The following is an 18,558-nucleotide window of genomic DNA, read 5'->3' on the forward strand; positions in this document are numbered from 1 at the left end:
CAGGTGGATCTCTGTGAGTTCAAAGCCAGCCAGGGGTGCAGCCAGGGCCTTGAAAAACAATAACAACAACAAAGTTGATTTTTTTTTTCATTTCAAAATGAAATGAAATACACAGCCACCTAGTTTAGGGTAAGAAATTAAAGGTTTTCTATTCTGAAAAGTAGAAACAATTTCAAACACTCCTTCTACCTCAAGACCAAGACACGGTCCTAGCAAATGGTTTCCCTCTTATGGGCATGTACGCATACGGCCTGCCTTGGAATACTTCAAGGTAGTCACAACAACCCCAATGACAGGACTGTAGTCAGGCAGCATACAGAATGGACACTCCATCCACGGTGCCTGCTGACAACACCCACCTCAAGGCCTGGACGAGGTTCAGGTCGGTGAACTCATGCAGCTCTACAAATGCATGCAGGACCTGGATGCTGAACTCATCTCTGCGAGGAAACACATGACAGACGGGGATACAGCACAAGTAAGGGCCGGGACACTGAGGCCAGGACCCACCCTGATCCCAGGCAGGTGGCATCCCGAGTCACAGGCCAAGAGGCCTCTCAGGCCTGGCCATCCAGTCAGGAGGACGCTGGGCCGGCTCCATTTACTCACTCAACAAGCGAGTAAGTTAGTGTCCTCAGGACACCTCCACCCAACACCACATGGCCACTGCTGCGCTAGCAACACAGTCAACCCATGAGCGTGGGCACCCGGGCTTGCTTCTTCCCACGGTTCTGAGCACCGTCTCTGAAGGCCTCACCTCTCCCCCAGGTAGTCACCGATGGCTGTCTTGTTGAGCCCTTCCCCTTTGTATAAGAACTGGGCAATGTCCTCACGAGTGTCCTTCAGCAGGTCATTCTCTATTAAGAACTGGATCCCCTGCGGAAAGACCAGAAAGGGGCGGTGGCGAGGGAGGGCGAAGGCCGCCATGGGTGTGGAACCTGAAGCGGGTGTCCAGTAAACGTCCACCAGTGGACACAGGGATGGAGGCATCGCAGGTCAGGAACCAGAGCCCCAGATGCAAGGCAGTAGGGGTAGCCACCCAACAATGCCTCCAGAACAGCCGCTTAGAACAACTCCTCCGGTTTCCATCCTACCGCTAAGAAAGCTTAAGCTTCGGGCGAGGCTTTTGTCCCTTTCTTTTTCGCTTACCTTCTTAGGGTCCATGTTAAATTTCTTCCTGCCCATGGCTACCTGTTTGTTCCTCTGCATGTTTTTCCTGAAAGAGAAGTACAGCCATTAGTGCTCTGGCAGCAGGGCATTCTGGGGGCTGGAGCAGTCCTCACACGCAGACGCTGACAGAGTTCTGGAAGGTTGGTCCAGCTAAGCGTGGTCAGCTCCCACCCTGGCCCAGGCTCAGGCTCGTTTGCCTCTTTCCCTCTAGATTCATGGCTTCTCTTAGAATTTTTATCTCCTTAAACTTTGTTGTCTACATATTGTAGAATCTGCCCATTGTAGGTGTATGCCTGGATGGCTTTTAGTAAGCTAAGGTGTGAAACAATCACCATAACCAGTTTTAGAACATTTTCATCAGTCCGACAAAATCCGCCACAGCTGTTTCCAGCGCCCCACATTCCTACTTCAAGCCCGGGGCTCTCAGTCTACTTTTTCTGCATAGATCTGCCTGGTTCTGGAGTGTGCATGCACACCGAGTCATGGGGTGTCTGCATTTCTGTTCCCGGATTCTTTTGCTCAGCATGCTGTCTTCAAGGTTCGTCACAACACTCCTGCCTATTGCTGAGCAATGTTCCTCTACACGTCTACCTCCATCTGCTCGTCAGATGACAGAGAGTGGGGTCGTTACCCACAGGGCAGCTGTCAGCGCCTGCCCGCCCTTGTGTTGGACGTGTTCCCTTTCTTTTGGGCAGAAGAGTCAAGGCTGTATCTAGACGGGTCGTGTACTTTTAAATTTAGCTTTTTAAGATGCTGTGCAAACAAGCAGCGGTTTTTTTAGACTGTGCCTCAGACTAAACAAACGCAGGTTCACAGACCACGCTTCTCAGGGTGTGGCCCCCAAAGAGCTGAGGGAGTGGGTCAGGCATGCAGGATGTCACCGCTCACTCACACACATGCCCTGGGCCCTGCCACAGCAAACTCACCCAGTGGTCTGTGAAGGGTTCGGGGCTCCTGCCCATTTTATTCAGTCCCACAGACTGACTGAGTTACAGGTTCTGGGCCACTGAGGGACTCTGTTTTAGGGGTAGAGTCTAGGTGACAATTTAAAAGCCTCCTGTCTGGTGTGCCCTTGGGAACCAGGGTAATCTACAGTCTCTGAGCAAATGTGTCACTCTGAAATAAGCTCCTTATTGCCTTAAGTGGTGCATCAGCACTGGCCAAGTCCCCAAAGGCAGAAAGTCCCTCTCTTCGCTTTTTCCTGGAGTTCACTCTGTAGCTCAGGCGGGGCTGAAACTCACACACACCTCTTGCCTCTGCCTCCCGAATGCGGGGGGGTACAGGTGTGAGCCTCTGGCAAGCCCAGATTTCAGCAGTACACTCCCGGATCTACCAGCCACAACTGCTACTTCTGACCACCCTGGGTGCCACAAGGGACTTCACTGGTTCACCATGAGTCAGCTCCTACCGCTAGCCATTCGCCGTTTCAACTTATGGCTGCCTGGCACACTCACAGGATGCAGCTGGCTAAAGTTTCCAGCTCTCTGTGACTCAGCTCCTGTCCCTACCTGTCTAGCATTGCTGTTCACGACTATTGGGACAGTCACCATAGGTGGCTGGCTAATGCCACCAATGCATACAGGTCAGCTGTCCCAACTTCAGCAGTCTCCCTCGGACACCAGCTTTAACAATAGGTCAACTGTGAAAGCTTTCCATCTGTAGTATTTTACGTTGTCTCTACTTCTGACATAGCATCTGCTACAGAGTGCTGATCACTTTGATTACACGCATGACAACCCAGCGATGGAGAAGCCAGAAGGAATAACAACCCCTGGCTACACGGATGCTGGGAATCTGCAGGGCAGCTCCCCTTTCAGGGTCTGCAGTCCTGGAAAGGCAGCTTACACTCTAGTTAAACCATCCATCACTCAAGTGTGGCTCTGGGCTCACAGATGAAGACCAGTCCTTTTTCTTTATGTTATCCTTTTAAATTTTATATTTATTGTTTGCGTGCACCCACATGATGCGCACGCGTGGGTGTGGAGGTCAAAAGACAGCCCTGTGGGGTCAGTGCTCTCCTTCCCCCTTCCCACGGCTTCCGGGATGGAACTCGGGTCACGAGGCTTGTGAGGCGAGCATCGTTAGGTGCTGAGCCATCTTGTCAGCCCTATGTGTACTCTTGAGGGCATCTTTCATGTTTTAAGCTTCACCACATGGCAGTGTTGCTTGTTTCCTCAAAACCAAGGTACCCCATTGTCCACTCAGACGGAAGATCTCCAAACCAGTCATGACTGTCTAGCTCAGGACGGGCAGCTCAGGACTGCATGGAAAGAACTTAGCCCCAGTGAGCAGAGAGCTGGTTTCTTAAGTTCACCAGCTGAGTGTCCTCAGTGCCTGACTGCCGATTCGGATGGAGTCTGTGATAACCCCCAAAGCCCACGCATGCGCACTGACATCAAAAAGGCACGGAAAGGATGCATACTATGACATAGATTGTTCTCTCTGGGTTGCTGATGATGGGAAATCTGTTTTCTTCGTGCTTTTCCATCTTTTACCAGTTTACTGCAATAGACGAATATCCCTGGAGAGTGACATGACTCGGACTTGCAGCTGTGCTGATAGCCTAAATCAACCCCCTGGGCCCTCGCGGGAGGACAGAACCTAAGTGCCGCATTCACAGTTGTGACAGGTGTGCGTGCCCTGGCAACTGCCCCAGATAAGGCCTGCTCCCGTCTTCCCGAGAGATTCTGGTCAGGTCTCCCCTGACACCTGCCAGCATCCGCTGCCATTCCTGATGATGTCTCCTGGTTTTCTGTCCCACCTTTGACAGAAGTATGTACTATGTGCACGTGGTACCATGTGCACACGTATGGATGGCTTCTCTGTTCTGTGTTTGTGGGGCTTGCACATGCTACCACGCTGATTCAGTATGCACCCTACCGTATATTGGTCCATTGCCACAGCCGACTTGTGCATTCACCGATAGGTGGACAGTTGGGTAATTTCTAGCTTGGTCGATTTTAATCATAATGCTGTACGTATCCTTGGTAAAGGATTTGTGGACATACTTTCATTCTCTTGAGTAAACACCTGTATTGCTGGGTATCAGAGCTGGACATGCATTTAATATCTCCTGATTCTAGCCAGGGTACGTGAGGCTGAGCTTCATGGCAGTTTCCATTGCCCACCCTCGTGATACTTAGCTAATGAGAACAAGCATCTTCCACGCAGACATCTCCTGTTTGCTCACTCTTACATGGTGAACAGCTCAGGATTTGCATCCATCTCTAGAGCTGTCTGCATGTCACTGCACCGCGTGAGTGTCCTTCTGACAAGGCCTTTCTCAGAGACACATGCTGCAGTTTCTCTCTCTTACGTGGTGACTTGCCCACTTGTTTAGCAGTTACCTGCTTGCTGTGGTGGGAGATCTGCCAATGGTGACGCTGAATCTAGGGCCTCACACAGCCCGGCAAGTATTCTGCCACTGAACCACAACCCTAGCCTCTTGGTTGGTTTGGTTTGGTTTTGGGGTTTTGAGATGCGGGTCCTCCTATGTAGCTCTGGCTGTCCTGGAAATCACTATGTAGACCAGGATGACCTCAAACTCAATGAGATCTGTAGTAAGATAGTCCTTCTGTGGCACTGACCACGCCCATTGGGGGTGGAGCCATGGGCGGAAGTGACCTGTGGAAGGAAGTCGGAGGGAGAGCCGGGAGAAGCTCTCTTGCTGGCGTGACTCGGACAGGAGAGGATCGGGTTGAATTTCCTGGTGTTCATCTGTCTAGGTTGTAAGTTATTTCTCCCTGAATAAACATCTATTCGGCCTATTTGTTTATCCCGATCCTTATTTAACCGCGATAGAGATCCACCTGCCTCTGCCTTCTAAATTCTGGGGTTACAGGTGTGGGACACCAGTCCTGGCCCGTTATCTTTCCTAAGAGCAGAAACTTTAAATCTAGAAGAACTCTTGGGTAGCCCTGGCTGTCGTGGAACTCACTCTGTAGACCAGGATGGTCTTGCACTCACTGAGATCCACCTGCCTCTGCCTCCAGAGTTCTGGGATTAAACGTGTGCCGAAGCTGCCACCACCACCTGGCTCTCTAGATGGACTCTTAATCTACCCATTTCTAGGTTTTTGTTTTTGCTGTTGTTTTGTTTGATTTTAAACAGAGAGTAAGGGGCTGCAGAGAGGGCTCGGCAGTTAAGAGCACATGTTCCTCTTGCAGGGACCAGGGATCACTTCCCAGTTCCCACATGGTGGCTCACAACCATCCATAGCTTTACTCCCAGGGCTCTGAAGCTGTCTTTTGACTTCATGGGCTCCAGGCACACATGCAGTGCACAGACATACCTGCAGACAAAACACTCACATGCATACAGCTTTAACAGAAAGAAAGCAAGCTGTCACCCTAAAGACGACACAGAGGCTGGCAGTGTCTGGCTGGCTGCTGTCTGTGGAGGATGTAGCCCCTTCATCCCTAAGGGTACTGCCCCACACATTTAAAATAACAAATCAAAGGGCCTGATGAAGCCAGACAGGGAGGCTTAGACTTAGAAAAACAGAGACACAGAGGGAAAGGGTCATTTATCGAGCGAGGCAGTTGGAAGTGGCCTGGGAATTCCATTCAAAGGCACTGGCATCTTGTCGTTTTATACACTGATCGATTTACACTGTGACCATTCCCACATTTTCCCTTACGCACAGGAGCAAGTGAACTGGACATGACACCAGACACAGACAGGCACACCAGCCTGCAGAGATCATATTAGCAGCACTCTCCAAGCTTTTCCGTTAAACAAAAGCAAAGTAGAAAATTTAAGAACGTATAGTGTGGACAATAGAAGGGGAAATAATTTATGGGCACTCAGAGCAGTGTTCCTCAACCTTCCTAATCCTGTGACTCATGGTGTAGTGTCCCCACCCATAAAATTATTTTGTTGCTACTTCATAACTGTATTTTTGCTACTGTTATGAATTGTAATGTAAGTATCCGATATGTAGGATATCTGATATGTGATCCCCTGTGAAAGGACTTTTCTCCAAAGGGGTCACAACCCACAGGCCGAGACCAGTCGACTTACTTAAGGTTTTTGGGTGCCTTTGAATTTTCTAGCTCAGTTTTGTGCATGTAAAAGGTGTCCTGTGACCAGGTGTGGGGACGCACACCTCTGACCTAGCACTTGGGAGGCAGAGGCAGGTGGATATCAGCCTGGTCTACAGAGCAAGTTTCAGGACAGCCTGGGCTAAATAGGGAGATTGTGTCTCCAAAGAAATGTTTCCTATACTCAGATCCTTGCAGTGAGGACTCAGAGGAAGGTCGTGGAGGCTTCTGTGTGCCTGCTAGGCAGAAAACCTACTTTCTCCTTGACTGTGCCAGGACATGGGGGACGGATGGGGATGCTGGCAGCTAGACGCAGCAGCAAGGCAGACTCACCTTTCCTCTGTGGATCCCAGGCTTTCAATTTCATTAGCGACTTCTGCTATCTCGTCCTTCAGCCTCTGTAAACAGGAGTTTCCAGGGTAAGGGCTGCAGGCCAGGATACGGGACTGCCTCCATCCCAACACCTTAGCATCAGAGCAGCCGTAGCAGCAAGGGCACAGCAGGACGCTAAGAGGTCAGCCAGGAGGATGTATCTACTCAACAAATATCTACTGGGCTCCCACCAGGCAGTAAGCATGTCAGGACTGCAAAGGTGGGAAGGTAAGCTACTTGGCAGGTCCCTGGTCTAGGGAAGAGGATTTTCAGGCACATGCACTTTGCTGGAAGGGTACACTCTCTGAAGAGCAGCCACTTTGGCACCATCTTTCAGAACAGTCTGCAGCTCCCAGACACGGGTACGGTGGGGCGCACAGCTCACAGGCACCCACACACATGGTTGGCTGGCCCAGCCAAGGCTACTCTATACCTACATTGCTGCCTCATGCTGCTGCAGCTGGACTGGAATGTCCACTCAGTCTGCTGACCATTCACCCCAAACTCACTGGCAGAGGGTAGGGGGGAAGTCTCTCCATGTTCCTAGCAGTTACCAGAGAATCAGGAAAAACCATCCCAACAGTCCCAAATCACTATTCTCTTGCTGCCAGTGAGGTTCCAGGACCTGCTTTTCTGACCCTGGAAATGTTACAAAGGGTTTCAGAAGAGCAGCGTCCAGCTCCTCAGAGAGAAAATCACCCCCCACCTGGCTCTGGGACCTTCCTTCCAACACAGCCTTGAGTTATGAAAAGGAACTTGGAAAAACAATAACCCTTGTAGTGAGATAGTCCTTCTGTAACATTGACCACACCCATTGGGGGGTGGGGCCATGGGCGGAAGTGACCTGTCTATAATCACCAGCCATCTCCAGGGATTGTCCCCAGAGACACCAGTGCATTGTGCCCTCACAGGAAGCTAGAAAGGTGCTGTTGTTCTCATCCTGTGACCAGGAAAGAACAGAAGATAGCTCAGACCCTGAGCTGGTGAGCAGAAGTTGTCAGCAAACCTGAGGCCTGCGCTCTGTGATGTGTACGTGGGAAACCTTAGCACAGAGTCCCTCTAGCTCTGACGAATAGGGCAAGCCTTCTGAGACTCTGCCTTCTGGTAAATCAAAGGTGACCACTAATACCTATACTTTTGTCAGAGCTGTGGCAAGCACACAGCCCTCAAGGCCAACTTTTGACACATATAGCCACAAACCAAGTGTTTCCACACCGGCCAGCCCCCCAGCACCCTCCAACCTGAATGTCTGCCAGCAGCTCCTGCTTCCTCCGCCGGATGCTCTCAAGTTCTTGACGCTCTTCTGCAGTCAGGTCACTGGGAACTGCAGAGAGAGAGGTGTCACCAAAAAAAAAAAAAAAAAAGGCATCTTCCCATAAAAATATGACAAAAAACACCAAAGACTCGCAGGTAAAACATGGCCAAGAAAGTAGCCAGAAGCCAACTTCAGATATGACAGCCACTGGGAATCACTCTGGCAGGGCTATGAAACGAGGAGGAGCCTTCAGCTCTTGGTCCAGCTGAGCAAGGACATCCCAAAGGAAGAACAGGAAGATGCTTTGAGAAGTCTCAATCATCTGCCCAGATACGCTCCTGCCTTCCAGCTGGAGAGCACAGGCCTCAGTTCTCTGATGGTCAAAAGTGGAACTACATCTCCCAGGAACAGTCACTGCCACCTAAAGTGAACAGGGTGTGAGGGCTAAGAAAGCCACAGGAGACATGAGCGAGTGCTCCATGACATTCTGGAGGAATGGCTCTTTGCAAACAGAGACACAGCAAAATGGAAATAGCATTTACTCTGGGAGCTGGGATCATGAGAATCTCCAACCTGGCATGACTGTTCATTGTGTGCTCTAACCATCAAAGCACACTCATCATGAACACGCATCTCATCAAAACACACTCACCATGAACACTCATCAAAACACACTCACCGTGAACACTCATCAAAGCACACTCACCGTGAACACTCATCCAAGCACACTCACCGTGAACACACGTCTCATCAAAGCACACTCACCGTGAACACACGTCTCATCAAAGCACACTCACCGTGAACACTCATCAAAGCACACTCACCGTGAACACTCATCAAAGCACACTCACCGTGAACACTCATCAAAGCACACTCACCGTGAACACTCATCAAAGCACACTCACCGTGAACACTCATCAAAGCACACTCACCGTGAGCACTGCTCCGGGCACAAGGACTGCCTCCTCATCCCAGCACTCCTCTGTCAGAAGTGGTGGCCACATCAACGACAAGCATTAGAACCAGCAAAGTGTTCCCATATCTGCAGTCCCCACGCCCCCCCAGACAGACATGCTGTGCCACTTCATGGGTGATCTGAGGAAGAAGTGGGATAGTGATGCCCTCCTCACCCTCAGAGGACATCCAAGGACCCCAGCGGGCTTCTGGACCCACAGACAGACTGAGGTTGTCTACATGTACACCCACCATTGGATGCTTTTTCTGTCCGACCCAGGCACCACCCCACACTGTGGCCAAACCTTTGGCAGCCTGAGGTACAGCAGCAAAGTGAGTTAACAGTCTCCCGCTATTACAGAGGGTCACAGAGAGTGGTGGGCAGAGCAGGAGAGTGCAAAGCTCATCTTGCTGCTCACAATGCAAGTGCAGGCTTATGAGCTGTTTGTTTCTAGACTTTTCCATTTAATACTTCGGGCTGCAGAAGACAACGGGTAACAGTTTTAACTAAGGTTCCTCAAGCCCTGCCCGGTGTTATCGGGCCAAGTGTTGGCGCCTGTTCCTGCATAGTATGGTGCAAGGCACCCACACCCTCAGGATGGGCAGATAGATTCCTCTCTGCTTCAGCCAACGTGCACCTTGAGCTATGATGCAGACTGTAAAAGTACAGCGCAGCTCTTCAGTAGTAACACTCACACCTGTGACACACTGGTGTGATGGAGTGATAGCTCACACCCACCTGTGACACACTGGTGTGATGGAGTGACAGCTCACACCCACCTGTGACACACTGGTGTGATGGAGTGACAGTTCACACCCACCTGTGACACACTGGTGTGATGGAGTGACAGTTCACACCCACCTGTGACACACTGGTGTGATGGAGTGACAGCTCACACCTGTGACACACTGGTGTGATGGAGTGACAGTTCACACCCACCTGTGACACACTGGTGTGATGGAGTGACAGCTCACACCTGTGACACACTGGTGTGATGGAGTGACAGCTCACACCTGTGGCACACTGGTGTGATGGAGGAAGGTGTTTAGCTGACCCCTCAGAGGTGGAATGGCACCTCCGAGTACAGCACAGATGGACACACGTTCCTCCTGACATGGCATGGCTTTGGAGGCAGAAGTTCACTTTAAACATTCTATTCCATGAGGATGCCAATACCTGGGGTCTGATTGATGCTTACAGAGCTGGTTAATCAGATCATCAATGAGCCGCCATTTGAGCAGGAGCAGGACTGATAAATGCTGGATCTTACTGCAAAGCTGATGAAAAACAGTCCTTATCTCCAGAGTGCTGACCTATCATCACTTGAGTCAGGTACTCTGGCTGGAGAACCTTTGTTCACATGTGACTGTCAAGACCCATGATCTGCATTTCATTTTCAAGTTGTGCTTCTCACTGTCTGCCTTTCAAGATGCTACTTTAAAAATGAGGAAAACAGTCTAAAAAGGCAACAAGCCACAGCCCGTAGGGCGTCAGTAAATGGATTTCAGTGAGTCTCCCTGCCAGAGGGAGAGGGACTCACAGGGTAACAGCAGGGGACAGAGACCTTCTTGGGATGCTTGGATGCCATTGTGTCTCTGGGATCTAGCCACAGGGCTCCGTGTGCCAGAGAACTGGAATGTATGCTTGTCCCCAAGCAAACAACTAGGATGAACCAACTAGCTGCTGGGAGCAAGCTATGCAGTGTGTAGTTAACCCGGATGGGATGGGAACCCTTGGTGCAGATAACTGCAGACCCGACAGTGTCCTGTGGCAGAGCCTAGGTCCCAACCCCCCGCAGCCTTCGTCTGCCCCCAAACTCCCTTTTAGTGTTACAGCTACAGTGGGAAAGACCATAAGCAAGCAAGCAAACACAAACAAACCCTGTAGCAAACAGAAAACCCCACTCTTTAAAAATCCAGACCCTTGAAAAAGGGCAATTAAAGGAAAAGAAAAACACACTCTTATAAATTAACCCTTCTCCCCCCTTTCAATCCTCCTATCTAAAAAAAAAAAAAAAATGCCAAGAGAGTCTGAGTCTGCAAGAAAAGACCCTGAAAGTGAGCGGCCAATCATGTCCCCGCACAGTAAAAGCTAAAGTCCTACAGAGAAACAAACCCCAAGACCTCCACGGGGCAGGGAGTGGGGTTCATCAGCTGAGAGATCCACACAGTCACGTGAAGGCCGTGAAGGCCTCCAAAATTCTAAATGAAAATTGCTGGTCCCCAATCCTCAGCCAAGAGGAGGGCAAGTCAGAGTCATCAGATGCTCATGCAACAGAGCGCCACTCTCCTGACCAAGTTCTAAAGTGACTTCAAGATGAGCGCAATATAGGGCGAGGGACAGGGCCAACTCAGGAGCCCAGGAGGGCAGAGGAGTGGGGGTGGGGCCAAAAGCACGTAGACAGGTCGGCACGCGAGCCGTGGACTGTAGGAACGTTTCCACAAAGAGCAAACCAGACTGCAAATAAAAGAACGGTGTGTAACACGTGTCTATAAGCCCAGCACTCTGAGGCTGAGGCAGGGGCAGGGGCCCGAATTTGAAGCTAGCAAGGGCTGCATAGCAAGACTCTTGAGAACACTGGAAATACTTTTGTGAAGTGAGCAGGCCCCACTTCACCTTCTGCAAATAGGAAACAAACAAAGCCACATCTAAAAGGGACGCTGGGAGGAAGTGAGGGGGAAGCCTGCTTGAGCGGCTGGCTCAGCGGTAGAGCAGCCTGGCTCACTCAGCCTCCACTCAAGAACCATTCGCTGCCTGTCGGCTTTCAGGAGCAGTCTGTTTGCAAAGCTAGAAATGCTCACCAAGGAAGAACAGCTCTTATCATGGGAGGGAGGCGATGGTGCTGTGAAGGGTGAGACAGCATGGGGCCACCTGGGACAGCGGCAGGGTCCCCACCGCAGAGGAGGAGGACAAGGAAGCCAGAGGCAGAGGGAAGACCGGGGATGACGTGCACAGTACAGACACACGCATGGGCTCGCAAAGTAAAAGAGAAGATCTACTCAAAAGAGGGGAGGCCCGTGGTCCGCCACAGGGCAGCAGGGAGTTCACCCCTGGCTCGGACAGTACTGAGCCACCCAAGTCCCAGGCACACTAACAGCAAGGAAGCAAGGAGCTCGTGGCTGTGGCTGCCCTGGGGAGCGGGTCCTGGAATGGAGTGACGGGGCTACCCTGAATATTCACATGTCACACGTGTGACTCACTAACCCAGGGTCTCGGGGGGGGGGGGGGGAAGGCTCTGTGTCCTTGCAGCCAGACACAAATGGCTTCTAGCCAGTTTGCAGCTAAGGAAACTAAAAATTAAATGAAAAAGCCATGGCATGTGCTGTCATTCGCTTTGACCCAGTCTCTTGACACCAACCCTGTGGTCGCTAAGTTACTGCTGTGAAACTTAGCCACCTGAAGTCAATGCTGCTTCCATTTTGGTTCAAAGAAGAACTAAGAATTTAGGAGAAAAAATTAAAAAAACAAGTAACAATAACAAAAAACAACAATCTAGATCTCACTTTATCCTCCTGGAATTTTGCTCTAAGATGACAGAAATATAAGATTTTAAAAAGCAGTTCCGTCTGCAGAAACTCAACCAGCACAACACCAAACCTTACCAATGTAAACCAGACCTTAACAATGTAGACAGACCTTACCAATGCAACACCAAACCTTACCAATGCAGCACCAAACCACACACCAAACCTTACCAATGCAGCACCAAACCTTACCAAAGTAACACCAAACCTTACCAATGCAGCACCAAACCTTATCAATGCAACACCAAACCTTACCAATGAAGCACCAAACCTTACCAAAGTAACACCAAACCTTACCAATGCAGCACCAAACCTTACCAATGCAGCACCAAACCTTACCAAGGTAACACCAATCTTAACCAATGCTAACCTTTAGTTCAAGCCTGTGTTAGGTGATTGCTTCACCTAACACAAAGGATCTAAACAATTGCTGGGTGCCACCCAGGAACCTGGGCTGGTAGGACAGATGCTATCTATCAGCAGCGGAACCGGAACCGTGCTGGGAAGGAGGGAGACAAGGACAACGGGCACTGGGTGACCCGGGCTACTTGGCCTGGGGAAAGCTATCTAACCCCACGGACTGCCAGGGTTAAACTGCACAACAGCTTTCCACAGGCCAGATGGCAGAACAACAAACAACCTCCCCTCCCCCACTGCCGCGTGCTACAGCCAGGCTTCTGTGCCAGGAGGTGCTGAACCCTTTTCGCTAAGAGATCGGCCACTGGGCAGGGCAGCAGGCTGTCCTTGCCACGGTCTGAGCACACTGGAGACGGCAGAGGGGCCCCTGCTACACCATCACTCACCCTTGCTTGTGCCCGAGGGCAGGCCGGGAGCCCGTGCTGTCAGGCTAATGTGTCAGGCGCCCAGCGGGCAGGCAGAGGGGACAGCCCAGCACCGGCTCCTCACCAGGCCTTTCCCAGGTTCCAGTTTAACGAAGGGAATCAGAGAGGCCGAGCAACAAGGAGCCATTGTGCCCAGTTGTGAAGCTTTCCTTTACTTGTTTAAATGCTCCTTTGCGGAATTTCACTGTAGGCAGAGACCCAGAGCAGCAACATGGTCCAGCCAGTACACACAAAGGAAAGCTGTCTTAAAGGGACGCTGCCGTCTTTCCAAGCCAAGGACAGAAAATGTGCACAGGATGGCAGGCACCGGTCTGAAGCCCTGCAGTCCCTGCTCTGGCCCATGACGGCACAGCTGCCCAGTGTGGTGTGCCATGAGGTCCCATTGCAGATGTAAGTCCTGTGACATCAGGCTCTATTCAGGAGCCACTGCAGCCACCGCTGATCAATGCATGGCACTCACCCAGCCCTGTGTGGGCTGTGAAGTCAGAAGGGTCCAGGCGTGCTGTGGAATCAGATTTCCTTCTTCCTGCTTTTTGAGGTCATCTTGTTCCCCTCAGATCCCCCTGCCTGGCTTGAAAACACAGTATCTGCCTTGTTATTAATTATTATCAAAATTATTATTAACCATATGTATTAACCACCATAATTATCAACCACCATCCAGAGCTCTGGCCTCTCAGTGGATAAAGAGGGTCTACATTTACTATAGTACTGCAGGGAGACATTTACGTGTGAGCAAGAAATGGGTCTTCTTGGAGGGCTCACCTCCTTCCGGGAAAGAAGGTAAACACAGAAAGCATGGTTACCATGGTAACAGCCCCAAACCCAGGCCCCAGGGCTCCCCCATACAGCCCTCCTGTTAACCCACCTGTCCTCTTCTGGGCCCGGATTGAACATGCGGGGTGTTTCCCTTCTCCCCTTCTCCCGACCCCCTCACTCCCTCAGGCACACCTCAGGCACACACTGCAGAGGTGGTAAAATGAAGCCCAACTTTCCCCGCACCCACAGCCGCACCACTCTGAGAGGATGGTGACTCTCCTAGTTCCAAAAGCACAGACACATACGGGAAGCTGCTGTTGGAACTTCCCTTGAGACCCATAGGGCCCACAATGTGAGGGGCCCAGGAGGGCAGCGGTACCAGCCGCAGAAACGCACCAATCCATCAACTCTGCCCCTGAGTGGACCTGGCCAGTGTGACCTTGGCAACAAGGCCAGGGTCTGTCCCTTCCAGGGGCCTACATCATTTTGTCACCCAGGAAATCCCAGTATAAAGAACTCGGGTGCTGTGGCCACACCAATGTCGCGCCTCTCTGTGAGATGGAGCTACCTCATGCACTGCGGTAACCGTCCAGCGGGCTCAGTGGGCACCCTGACCTGAGCCGGGTCCCTTCACCTGCAGATCCAGCCCACTCTCTCCTCTCCTGCCTACACCATGGATGCTCTCCTCTGGGAGCAGCTCCCAGAGGACTACAGGCCATGGACAGTTCAGGAGAGCATGCTAATGAGGACCGTGCCCACTGGGCACTGTGCCCACCTGTGGCGCTAACCAGGGTTATAGCACCTGTGGTCTATCCTCACCAGCCGCGCGGCCGGGGACAAGCATCTCATCGGTGTGTGTCCCTCAGCAAACGCGAAGCTGACAGGCTGCATCCCGAGTGCAGCATGGCTCATACATCACAGGGGGAAGTGACAATCCTAACCCCTGCAGCTTGTGAAGAGTCAGAGACTGCAGGGAGCCAGGGCAAGGCAGAGGGGGCTGGCACAGAAGCCAGCAGCTGCACATTCAGTGGCGCCACCAAAGTTCCTTATTGGTCACTGCTCCACTGGCTTGGAGAGTCTGTTCTCCCTCACTTAGAACTCTCCATTCGCAAGGGATGAGGCTGAGCCATTCAGAAGGACTAAGAAAGCAACCTGCTTTTCAAGACAAAAAACCCAAAGCTTGGTACTCCCTCCAGGCCACACAGCGAGCCAGAGTTGTTTCTAGTCCTCCTCAGAACAGTGATCAGTGTCCAACAATGAAGGGACAGGGGCGCAGGAAAGGTGTGTGACCACAGTCAGAGACCTAGTAGCTGCCAGCAGTGTGCTAGCTCCCGCCACACTTCTAAAGTCTTGTCAACTTTAGAGACTTTCCTTCCTGCGGAGTCAAGACCTTTGCTACTTTCCTAAAATTTAATTCACTATTAGAGGTTTGAAAGGAAGGAAATTTTGATAGCACTATAGCCTAGATGAACCTGAAGACAGTAAAATGGCCAGTCACAAGATGGGTGGACTCTGTGAGACTTCCCTACGGAAGGGTCTGTGAGGCACACTCAGAGGGAGCAGTGATGGTTTGGGGAGGTGGTGGTGAGTTGAGAAGATCAATAGAGGCAGAGTGGCAGCCTTTTATGGTTGAACATTTCTGGGGATGGATATGCCACTACTGTTCAGTACCATTAACTGTACACCTCAAATGACTAAAATGGAAAGTTTTATGTTATATGGATTTTGCCATAATTAAAAATAAACAGAAATTTTAGTGGCAATATTCTCACCTCTTGATTCCAGTTCAGATCCTTTTCATTTACTTTCACTTGGCCCTTGAAAGACCACCTTGACTTGCTACCCTCCTACAGAATATGAGTTTTAAAGAAATGCGCAAATGCCAGGCAGTGGTGGCGCACACCTTTAATCCCAGCACTCGGGAGGCAGAGGCAGGAGGATCTCTGTGAGTTCAAGGCCAGCCTGGTCTACAGAGCGAGTTCCAGGAGAGAGAAACCCTGTCTCAAAAAAAAAATAAAAATAAAAATAAAAAAAGAAAGAAATGAAAGGAAGAAAGGAAGGGAGGGAGGGAGAGAGGGAGGGAGGGAGGGAGAGAGGGAGGGAGGGAGAGCAGACAGATGGATGGACCAAAGCTTGTTCAATTCGCATGCAGCAAGCAGGAAGGACCCTCGAGACAGATGTGACGGGCAAACTGCCAATATGGACATTTATACACTCTCGTTTACATTCTTTCCAGGCAAACCCACCCAGGCCTCCGCTTAGAAGTCAGAGCATTAAAGATTTCATTGCCACAGTTTGCATTTTGAGGGAAGACTTTGGCCCTGTTCCCAAGGCTCAGGGACAGCTCCTCTGATGACTCCATCAACAACAAACAGCCTCTGCCTAGCCTGTTGAATTGGGGTGGGGGGGCATGAGGGAGGGAGAAGGCCCAGGGCCTTCCAGGACTTCCCTGACTTCCCTGTGACCTTGGTTAAAGCATGACCTCTCCTCTCCCCAGTTTCCTCAAGTATAGACATGGAATAGGAATGTGTATTTTTAAAGCTCCAATATCATTCTTATAAAAGGAAGATATTTTGCTATCATTTAGAGAAGAGAATCAGCACAATTTATCCAGTAAATCCTAGAACTCAAGGCTGAGTTTGCATGCCTTAATTTAAGCAGCTCACAAAGGGAAATGAGGTCAAGTTTCAAGGCAATAACAAGAACTAAGTCACCAAATTTTATCCTAAAAATAGGGTTTTATTATAACAAACAAGTGACTGTGCTCACAGCCGAGACCCTTGTCCTTCCGCACCTGGCAGGCACTGACAGACTTGCACTCAGGGTGGCTTCCCTTCAGCACCAGGCTCCTAGCTTTCTCTGTGCAGGACAAAGCTGGGCCCGCCGTCAGGAAGAGCCTTCTGGGGGTGGGGTCAGGGGACACGGTGCCACCCTGGTGTCTGCCAGCTGCAGTCACCATCACTGCACAGCTGGGCCACCACACCTCCTGTGCACCCCAAACAGAAGCAGATGGGGGGTCAGAAGTCACTTTTCTGTCACTCTCTGTCCCTACAGATTGTTGGCATACCAGTCCTTTATACAACCTTGCGTTTTCCTGCATACTCTTGTAGCAGCTGGAAAGGACTCAGAATGCTCTGCTAGAATCCAGCTGCCCCAACCAGGAAGGTTCAAAGACCCCGAAGCAGCAGAAACCCAAGTGGTGGGCAGGTCAAGGCAGGAGAGTCTGGCTGGGAATTTGCCCCTTGGCTTTCTGCTACCCTATTTTTAACCTCATCAAAGCCAGGATTGGGAATTGGTTACTGGCTTGCTCTTAAGTCTCAGGCCAAGAAGAAACAACAACAAATGACGGGTACCTACCCAGAGGCACCGTGGAAAATCCCTGAGACAGCTGAGAATGGATCCAAGGACAGACAAGCAGAGTCGGCGGCGGCGTATGCACGCCAGCTCCTGCTGCCTGCTGCAGGGTATGGGGTGCAGGGTGGGGGAGGCTGCATCTAGGCAAAGCAGGGGGGAGTTGCAGACCTGCTCCATGCACCGTCCGCCAGGGTCTTACCGGCAGCGCGTCCCCTCTTCTGTGGCCCCAGTGTCCTGTCAAGCCCTGGGCAGCAATGTCAAAGCCTCAGCTGGTTGGCAGTTCTCCATGTCAGAGGCCATGGTGGGTCTGTACAGCAAGTCCACAGGCCCAGGCTTCCCGGAGCCCTCCCAGCTCTGGGTACAGGGAGAGCTGGAGCAAGGACAGCATTTGTGTGCCAGCACACAAGGGCAGGGGAGGAGGCGTCCAGAGGAGACAAAAGCCGAATGGCCAAACAGCGGGCGGGCGGGCGGGAGTGAGCAGATCCTGGTGGGGAAGGCTGGCGCAGCCCCGGGGATGGGGGCCGTTGCACGGAGCTGCAGCAGCAGCTGACACTGTGCAGCTCCTCTCCTAGCAGGCTCATTTCCATGAATGCAATCACACCGCCCCTCCTACTACCCTCTTCCTGGCCTCCTGGGGGAGGGGAGGCACTGCTAGCCGCTGCTCATAGGCTACGCCTGCCTTCTTCTCCCCCCTTAGAAGCAAAGCTTGATGGTTGCTCTCTCCAGGAAGAGGCTAACCCTTACTTATGATGCCTCCTCAAACAAGAGACTGGATCTGGGTGTCAAACATCTGTCACCGCGTGGCATGACCCCAGTCCTGTGTGCCAGTTACATCAGACCAGCCTGCTCTCCCTACACACCATCTGGGAGGGTCCTGAGAGGCAGCATCTACAGGACCCACCCTTGGAGGACCTCCTCCCTCCACGTGGGATGCCACAGCCTTTTCATCTTCCGTGTTCATGTAAGCTGGCACCCATGTGTTCTTCCCCAGAGGTGAACCGCATGTGCTCAGGGCCCTGGGTGGCAGGGCTAGGCAGGCTAACTCTGGGGATGGCTGGAGACAAGAAACACAGCAATGTCCTAGGCACAAGCAATGTCTCTGAGTCTTCAGCGAGTGCGAGGGTCACGAGAGCCCCTGTTAGGCGGGACAAGTGGGACCCAGGGCCCAGGACAAGCTCTGCACAGGTTCAGGCTAACGGTGAAGGGACACGCCAAGAAGCACTTCCTGGGACTCTGAGCAGAAGTGTAGCAATTCAAACACAGCGGGGGCCACTTAGAGCAGTGT

The 18,558-nt window shown here is 51.6% G+C and overlaps 1 protein-coding gene and 1 non-coding gene across 2 annotated transcripts in view; both read right to left on the reverse strand.

Moving 5' to 3' along the window:
• The window catches only part of Cyth1 (cytohesin 1), an 81,412-nt gene that overhangs the window by 18,385 nt on the left and 44,469 nt on the right, over nucleotides 1-18,558 (reverse strand). Inside the window, exons 2-6 of the mRNA XM_051181528.1 lie at nucleotides 7,826-7,908; nucleotides 6,546-6,610; nucleotides 1,150-1,216; nucleotides 758-876; nucleotides 360-440 (exon numbers count right to left, since the gene is read on the reverse strand). Of these exons, the coding sequence (XP_051037485.1) occupies nucleotides 360-440; nucleotides 758-876; nucleotides 1,150-1,216; nucleotides 6,546-6,610; nucleotides 7,826-7,908 (415 nt within the window). The remainder of the gene's footprint in view (nucleotides 1-359; nucleotides 441-757; nucleotides 877-1,149; nucleotides 1,217-6,545; nucleotides 6,611-7,825; nucleotides 7,909-18,558) is intronic.
• Nucleotides 3,338-3,462, reverse strand: LOC127222004 (small Cajal body-specific RNA 23). Its single transcript, XR_007834520.1, has one exon. It is a non-coding gene; the product is annotated as a small Cajal body-specific RNA 23 (non-coding RNA).

The sequence above is a fragment of the Phodopus roborovskii genome, unplaced genomic scaffold (genome assembly GCF_943737965.1).
Source record: "Phodopus roborovskii unplaced genomic scaffold, PHOROB, whole genome shotgun sequence".
NCBI classification, from domain to species: domain Eukaryota; kingdom Metazoa; phylum Chordata; class Mammalia; order Rodentia; family Cricetidae; genus Phodopus; species Phodopus roborovskii.